The 8,632-nt window shown below is 45.8% G+C and overlaps 1 protein-coding gene across 3 annotated transcripts; it reads right to left on the bottom strand.

The window, feature by feature from the left end:
• Window positions 1–586: 586 nt before the first annotated feature.
• LOC119270348 lies at window positions 587–7,510 on the bottom strand. 3 transcript variants are annotated; one of them, XR_005134064.1, is made up of 2 exons: window positions 2,038–2,243; window positions 587–1,940 (listed from the first exon to the last, which is right to left on the bottom strand). XR_005134064.1 is itself a non-coding variant. In XM_037552356.1 (2 exons), the coding sequence occupies exons 1-2, from the start codon at window positions 7,471–7,473 to the stop codon at window positions 1,704–1,706; spliced, it is 429 nt and encodes a 142-aa protein (XP_037408253.1). In that variant the 5' UTR covers window positions 7,474–7,510; the 3' UTR covers window positions 587–1,703. The 3 variants fall into 3 exon arrangements, 1 of the variants encoding a protein (XP_037408253.1); XM_037552356.1 differs by lacking the exon at window positions 2,038–2,243 and adding an exon at window positions 7,282–7,510; XR_005134065.1 differs by lacking the exons at window positions 587–1,940; window positions 2,038–2,243 and adding exons at window positions 6,326–6,883; window positions 7,282–7,510.
• Window positions 7,511–8,632: the final 1,122 nt, after the last annotated feature.

The following is an 8,632-nucleotide window of genomic DNA, read 5'->3' as shown; positions in this document are numbered from 1 at the left end:
CTATGTAAACATAAAAGTAAGAATATTTTTCCTTTCAGAAAGAAGATAAAAACAAGAGGCTCACCACGGTGGTGCCGTCGATGAGCTCGGCGCGGGTGATCGGCGGCGGTGAAGACGGGGACGAAGCGTGATGGACCGCTAAACCTAGACAAATATTATGGAAAATGGAGTTTGGAGGTCGAGCTTGGAGAGGAGAAAGCTTAAGTAGTGTGGTTCGGGCATTCCATCGAATACCTTGTGTGCATAGGAGGTGAGCTAGAGCACCACCAAGCCCTCTCCCCCTCTGCCAGAAAAAAACAGAGCAGTGTGCTCTGCTCTTACGCGAGGGGATATATATAGGCACTTCATTGGTCCCGGTTGGTGGCATGAACCGGGACTAAAGGGGAGCCTTTGGTCCCGGTTCAAGCCACCAACCGGGACCAATGGTGGTGGGCCAGGAGCGAGGCCCATTGGTCCCGGTTCATCCCACCAACCGGGACCAAAAGGTCCAGATAAACCGGGACCAATGGCCCACGTGGCCCGGCCGGCCCCCTGGGCTCACGAACCGGGACCAATGTCCCCATTGGTCCCGGTTCTGGACTGAACCGGGACTAATGGGCTGACCCGGCCTGGACCAAAGCCCTGTATTCTACTAGTGTTGGCCAAAGAATAGGGCAGGAATCTATGCTGGAACTCCATCGAGTACATCGAGATGTATGAACTTGTGAAGGATCAAAGCCGGGAAGGCAAATTCGAAGAAGAAGCATCACCATCCGTCGAAGAACCGTACCTATTAGGACTTAAAAAACCCTAACCTAAACTACTAACTAGAGCGAAGGCATCAAGATTCTGCTCCACGCCATCAGCCGCCGAACGGCAGACAGAGGGGAGGCGAATCCACAACACGCCGCCGAGCTTTAAGGCAAGAGTTTTCCCTAGTCGTCGGACGATGAAAACCTAATACATAATGGTCTTAATAAGTCATGCTTAATATATGTTCATGGAACATTGGAGGCTTCTCGTTGTAATAACCGGAAGAAATAGATCACTAGTTGTTTGTAGGCATCCGTCCGGTGCCAAGTTGAACACTTACTTTTTTGGGGAGGAATCAATCACTTACTAGCACAGTCTTTTTCTTTTTGAGTTTTTTTTAGTGGAGTACCCTTTTCCTTTTTGTTTTTGAGTGGATTCTTCACATAAATAGAAGCAACGCCAGCCCGTTGCATAGAAGCAAGCCCAGCCCGTTGAAGCGCTATCTGTCGGCAACGAGATGGGCTGAGCCCGGCTCAACGAGATGCATTTCTGACTGCTGTGTCCACGAGAGAGGCAGACCTACCTACCTCACACTCACACTCCCCTAGACGCCGGCGCACTCACTCTCCTCTTGCTCTGCTCCCAGCCGCCGCCGGCCATGGCGGATCCTCCTGCTCCCCACCGCGGAATCCCGGACGAGATCGCCATCCCGGACGACTTGACGCCGCCTCCAACTTCTGTCCAAGACTAAGTGCCTCCCGTGATGGCCTCCTCGTCCTCTCCTTCCGCAACATGATCTCATATGGCTGCCAATTCTCCATCTGCAACCCTGCCACTCGTCAGTATGCTCCCCTCCCGCTGGATTATGGCCCTACTGTCGAGTACACAGTCTTGGGGATCTACCCGCACATCCCTACCGGCGAGTACCGACTATTGCTTCACAGTGTCCAAATGTTGAGGTCCGATGGCTGTTATGTCTTCTCGTTAGGCTCCGGCCAGCAGCTGAGGTACATAGGCAGGCCCGATGCGGGGAAACTGATAGGCTCCCCCATATCTGCCTTGTTCCGTGGTAGCCTGCATTGGCACTCACCATCAACAGGCAGCATGATAATGGTATTCGACACCACATCTGAGTTGTTCCGGCAGATGCGCTCTCCGGTTGCCCCTGGCAATGCTGACATGTTTGATCTTGGTGACATGCTTGGGCTCTGCAGTCATGACAGTGAATGGACAAGTGTTAGTATCTGGGCACTACAGGATTATGAAGGCGAGGTCTCTGGACCTTAAAATACCGTGTTAAATTACCGGTTGCAGAAATCGGGGTCCATGATAAGCTCGACAGCGATTGGGATGTGGTGGTCGGTTCTTGGGATGGTGATGTCGTCCTGCTGGTTACCATTGATGGCAGCAACATGCTATTTCAGGTTGACATCAATGGCAAGTTGGTTGCGACTATCTCCTGTTGCAGAGACCTCTACTCAGCTCATCTTTGGCTCAAACAAACTCTAGCTTTGCATACGTTCTTTCCGACACTTGAGGGTTATGCCGTGAATGCTTCGCCATTTATCTGATAGCTTTTATGTGAGGTGGTGATTCAGGATGGCCTTACTGTCAGTATCCCCATCAGTTGCTGCAATGTGTATGATTGAATTGAGTCACACTATGGGCCAACTAGTTTCATTTTGATGTATGCAAGTTGTTATGATCAAGAAGCTCTGACTGTTTTATGGTTGTATCCCCATCAGCTGCAATGTGTATGAATGAATTGAGTCCACTATGGGCCAACTAGTTTCATTTTGATGTATGCAAGTTAGGATCAAGAAGCTCTGACTGTTTTATGGTTGTATCCCCATCAGCTGCAATGTGTATGAATGAATTGAGTCCACTATGGGCCAACCAGTTTCATGTTGATGTATGCAAGTTATGATCAAGAAGCTCTGACTGTTTTATGGTTGCGCTATATTTCTATGGATATCCTTTTGGGCTGAAGTGGGCTGCTGTGAGTATTGATGCTAAAATTACAAGTCATTTGGGTCAGTGTTTGAAATGTTTGCTAATTCCTCTGGGTCATGTCTCTGTTTTCTTGAACCGAAGAATTGACTTCTTTTTCCCCCCTCTATGTAGTGACTTCTCAATAGTAAGCATCGTAGTTGCCTCGTGCCTTTATTTATTGAACTGAAGAATTGACTTGATCTTTTATTGAGGTCTTCCTTCATAGAGTTAATCTGGTGATCTTCTTAGTACTAAAACTTAGCAAATATACAGGGTTGTCTTTGTTTCTATTTTTTGGCTGTATCTGATTATCCACTTATTGACTAGCAAGCTGCACCTGAATATTCAGAAGAGCTTGGAGCACCATACTCCTGTTATATTAAGTGATTAAATTATAGTCATCTTTTCAGAAATGTTCTGTTGCAACTCATTCTTTTTTCATGAATCAATTGCATTATTTGGAAAGTTAGGCTGCAATGCATTCTTCGTGAATCCATTGCATCATTTGGAATATTCTGTTCTTCCAGGTTGTCGTTGCATCATTTGGAATTTAATTTCACTTTGGTTGCTAACCATTTTAATGAATTAATATGATACTGGCACCATTCCTTTTACATGTTGAGCGTCTTACCTGTGTTTCAACGACATGCTTCCTGTGCATTCAGAAAACATCATGTGCTTCTCGTTGAAACACAGGTAAGACGCTCAACATCCAACACAAATTCAATGGAGTAGCTGCTATGTAGACATGTATTCAGATTCCAGCGCCAAGTTGACATACATCCAGTCATCCAGATCCAGTGAACACATCAAAGCATGCGGGTAAAATTCTAATATGGAACACGCAAGGACTTCATCTGGTGCTGTCGACCAAGGTACTCCCACAGAAAATAGAAGCTTGCCCAGCCCGTTTAAGCGCTAGAAGTTTTCAATCTCAACGAGATGGGCTAAGCCCAGGTTCAAACACCTACCTGCCCTCAATACCGCCGGCACTACCACTCACTCTTGCTCTGCTTCCAGCCGTGGCCATGGTGGACCCTCCCACCACGGCTTCACGAATGAGATTGCCATCTGGTCAGCGTTTGGAATATTTGTCAAGCTGATATATTTAGAGGGGAGACTATTCAGTGGTCTTCTTAATTCAACAAATTTAGCAAATATACGTGTTTCTGTTTTTAGTCGTAGCTGATGATGGAATGAGGCAGATTTTCCACTTCTTTTGACTGGACAAGTTGCACCTGGTTTTTATATGTGCTTGGAGCAGCAGTACTTGTTAAATTGAATGATAAGATTGTAGTCAACTTCTGAATGCAATGTTGTGTTGCAATTCTTTCTTGTTCATGATACATACCATAGCATCTGATTAGGCATATAAATATCGTGATTTTTAATCACATCTTTCTGTTGCATCATTTGGAATTATATTTATTATTTCACTTCATCATTTGGAAATATATTTATCATCTGACTTCAGCTGCTAACCATTGTGTAAGAATTAGTGTTTTACGAGATGTTGATTTTGTACAAAACTTGCAGTGCTAAGCACAAGAAAGGTTTGCCAAGGTCATGTACTAATTGTCAGGTCAAGGTACTGTATTTTTGTCCCTGAAATTGCTTCATAGCTAGACTCTTCTCTTCAGTATTCCTTGATAAAAAGAAGATTTACATTAGTATTTGAATTTTGGTACCTACCTAAGTTATGTTTTAGTATGATTGTTTAATTTCATTGTACTGCATTAGCAGTATTGTTGGTTGATAGCCTATAATCGTTTTCCCTCTGCTGGGAGGGTGTGTGTGTGTGCGGGTGTCGATGATACCATAGGAGGGCCTGTAGGTCTTTTTTTGGCTCCAAAAGAGAAATCTAACCAGTCAGTGTACACGATGGTGCTAATATTTGTGCTGATTGATGTTGTCAGGAGCTGATGCTGAAAATATCCAAAAGTATGTCATCAGAGGACATGAAATGCATGCTGATGCTGCGGTGTAGGGTTGATCCCATTCCGTAGGCCATGTTAGTGTTTGTCATCCTAAATGCAGGATATGGTGTCGATGGATTCAGCTTATGATTGGGTGAGGTAAACGGAAAAAAGGAAAATGGAGGAGCCATACAGGGGGAAAATGCACACACCCTGATGGTGTTGATTGCTACCAAAACGGCTGCTATATATAGGCTGCGGGCGTTAAAGTCGTGTAAGTACTGCTGAACATGTGTAATACCCTAGATATTGAGGAAGTCGTGGGGCTACTGGACAGCAGGTGCATTTTCAGATCAAATGTGCTCTTGAGACTGATCAATGCATCAGTACATATGTATGCAGTACTGATCGAACCAGAGCTTTAAAAAATTCGTCGTCCTAATGTGAGCGCGCTTGGCTTGATACCTATCTTATATGCAACTTAACATTCCACTAAATACGTGTATGCAAGAATCCGGACAACCTTTGAGGGTTTGAAAGCTCGTCGTCCTCGAGGCATCAACCTTTCTTATCCTTTTGGATGAAGATAATAACATCAACAATAATATGGCTGGGCCGGTCTAGTATGCACAGGTCTTCACTTTAAGGGCATGCTTAGTTTGAACGATTTTTACATAAATTCGGAGAGAGCCTGGATGAATTTTCCTACATGGGTCCTTTGATTTGTTTGAATGGTCCATAAGGATTCTGCCATACCATTTAATAAATAAGTTTTTCATTCATTCGACCTCTTTTCTAGATTATTTTGATTTTTCTTTGGTGTAATCAAACAAACTTTGGCACAAATTCAATCCCATTGAATCCATGTGAATATTACAATGTATTTTTGCTGCGCTTGTTTTTGGTTCCACAGAAAATCAATATCTATGGATTCAAAATACGTTGCCGATTTAACATGATTTTTTTGAGGGGCGACAAGAAACACACGAAGCTTTGTGGAGGGCACCAACAGCGAGCATGCACACAGGAGTGCTTTTGGGGAGGGCGCATTGGTCACAGGTCGTGCGGAAACCATCGTGCATGAAGCAATTTTGTTTTTGTTTAGCTCTCACTGTAATGTATATCGTCGTCAAACTTTACATACATGTAACATACATCTATATGAATATGTGTATTTTTTTCCAGATTTGTTTTGAAACTTTAACTTTAATTTTGACCTTTTAAATATAAAGGAACTGCTTGGAGCTGAAGCTCCGTTTTGCATTTCGGCATCATCGTTTCATATGCTGGCTCCACGTGCGATTTTGCATTTGAAAGTTCGATTCCATTCCACCAAACATTTCTGTTACTTGCAAACCAAACTGGGTGAATATGTGTACTTTTCTTTAGGCAAAACATATTTTTTTTTGAGCAGTGACATTTTTTGTTACTTGCAAACCATACTGGGCGATGGCAAAGCCAGCCCGTTAGAGAGCTGAGAACACGGGATGGGCTAAGCCCAGCTCAGATGCGCCTGCGTTATATCCATCCTATCCGCACGAGAAAAGAGGGAGACCTAACTATCCCCACTCTCCGCCGCCGCAACAGTGTAGAATAAGGTACAGCAGAATAAGAAAGAAAGAACTTGCTGTATTACTGATTACTCCTATGGCACTTGATTATCACTTTATCAGTAGGTTCTCGTATCAATCTCAGCACATTCTAGAGATTCAGATTCAGCATTGTGCATACTGCCAGATCTTATGAGAATAGCAACAGTGTAGAGCTAAACCCAGCATCTAAGTAGATGGTTACAAACATATACATTGTGGAACAATTTTGAATTTAATGGTATCTTTATGTGTAACAACTAAATAACAAAACATTGCTTAGCAGTCAAAAGATATACGGAGTAGAAATCTGAATGTATGTATTATAGAATGTCGCCTATTCTGAAACAGAGGCTAGTAATAAAACGACATCTTATCAGTACTCCAGCTAGTCTTTACAAGAATGATATTATAACACCAGTCAAACTTTTATAGTTTTGACAACCAATACTTTTCAAAATATATCAATTAGAAGTGTGTGGTTGGGGTCCTCGAAAAGGGCTGAACCAAAGGGCCAGGTTCTAAAATTGTTTAACAAAAAAACAGGTCCTGAACAAGGGCTGGATTCTGGAGTACATCTTAAGATTCAATAATTAGCATATCGGAAAGAGATGATCAATCATCCCAGAGTCCCATTAGTCCCGGCACATTGTTCTTCAAGAAAAGAGATTCAGATTCAGCATTCTGTATATCAAATCTTTTGAGCAGAGCAAAACTGCAGGGCTATACCACCCAACAACATCCTACAAGGGCTGAATCAAGTGGAACATTGATATATACCACTGCATTATTAGAATGTAATATGATGGCCTTCAAATATGTAGTAATGAGCATGCAGACTACATCTTTTCTTCCATTCAATGGTAAGGAAAGAACTTGCGTGATTGATGGAATCCTACAAGGCTACAACTATCACAACTTGTGAGTTACAGACTACAATTTTTCTTTTCACTAGAATCAGTACATTTCCAACAAAAACAAAAGGGGGGAAAATTAATTTCAGTAAATACATGGAAAGGAAATCAAGCATCTGAATGAATCTGGTGGATTACCTGCAGCCGCCGAGCTGGGGGTCTGGTTTGGGGCAGCCGCCGAGCTGGAGGTCGGGTTTGGGGGTTGCCGGCGACCTGACTATCCCGTCCGGCCGGGGTCGAGGGGATCGACGAGTGTTGATTGGGACGGCAAGAAGCTGCAAGGGAGGGGACGGTGATGCGGCGGCGTCGGCCATCAAGCGGCGGCGGCATGAGTGCGCCTGCCCTGCAGCGCCTCCTCTGTCTTCGGGATGGGCTAATAGGGTGAAGTGGGATCCCAGTGGGCTAAAGGGGCTAGCCCACTTAATTTCTTTCTGGTCCAACGGGCTCCCTTGTCTCAAAAAAAAAAAGTGGGATGGGAATTCTAGTCCCACTTATTCGCACCTCCATTGGCTCCGGCCGGCGACCATGGCGGAGGCCGCCCCGCCGCCCCTCCATCGCGGCCTCCCGGACGAGATCGCCATCTGGGAGATCCTGGTCCGCCTGCCCCCGAAATCCCTCCTCCGCTGCCGCGCCTGGCGCAGCGCCACCACCGCCCGCGACTTTCTCCTCGCCCACCACGCCCGCCAGCCCGCGCTCCCCCTCCTCATCTATGGCCTCGGACGCGACATCGAGTCCCTGGACATTATCCCCTTCGACCACCGGGTAGGGGTCGCCACCGCCGACGACCGGCTCCTGTCCGTCGCGCGAATTGGTGGCCCTTACGTCCGTCCGTGCATCTCGTGCGATGGCTTACAAGTCCTCTACATCGGCGTGGATCAGTTAAGCATCGTCAACCCGGCAACTCGTCAATGCGCTCGCCTCCCAGGCTTTACTGTTACCGACACTCACCGACCCGTGGGGATGTATCCTCACAGCCTAAGCGGCGACTACCGGATACTGCTGGCACCCTATGATCCAGATGACTCCTACCAGCTCTACACACCAGGCTCCAGCCAGCCGCCAAGGCAAATAGACATAGATGGCCCTGTTGTGGAGGAACTGTCGCCCTTCACGCTTCTCTTGTTCCATCATACCCTGCATTGGTGCGCAGACAACGTGATAACTGTATTCGACACCATTGCTGAGTCGTTCGGGGAGATGCTCGCTCCAGACGATGCCGGCCAGTTTGTGATGGATGAAATTTATGGTGGTGTCCTGTTTGAGGTGGATGGAATGCTCGGCATGTCCAGTCTTAATGCTGAATTTACCAGCGTTGGTATCTGGGCTATGCCCAACTACGAAACCAAGGCCTGGGCATTCAAATACCGGGTTGAATTGCCAGTTGCGGAGCTCACCACGCAGTTTGGAGAGTTTAAACCACATTGTTGCAGGGTGCCCTCTTCTTGGGATGGTGATGTGAGCATTCTTCTCCAGTTTGGTGACCGGCTAC

The sequence above is a fragment of the Triticum dicoccoides genome, chromosome 3A (genome assembly GCF_002162155.2).
Source record: "Triticum dicoccoides isolate Atlit2015 ecotype Zavitan chromosome 3A, WEW_v2.0, whole genome shotgun sequence".
Taxonomy (NCBI): domain Eukaryota; kingdom Viridiplantae; phylum Streptophyta; class Magnoliopsida; order Poales; family Poaceae; genus Triticum; species Triticum dicoccoides.
This window is presented reverse-complemented; position numbering and strand designations above follow the sequence as displayed.

Bases quoted from the DNA above. Each gene is read 5' to 3' on its own strand.
- LOC119270348 (XM_037552356.1), bottom strand. From the start codon at position 7,473: ATGCCGCCGCCGCTTGATGGCCGACGCCGCCGCATCACCGTCCCCTCC. The intron at 1,941-7,281 runs GTAATCCACCAG...TCATGACTGCAG, and splicing joins CCCCAGCTCGGCGGCTGCAG to AGCCCAAGCATGTCACCAAG.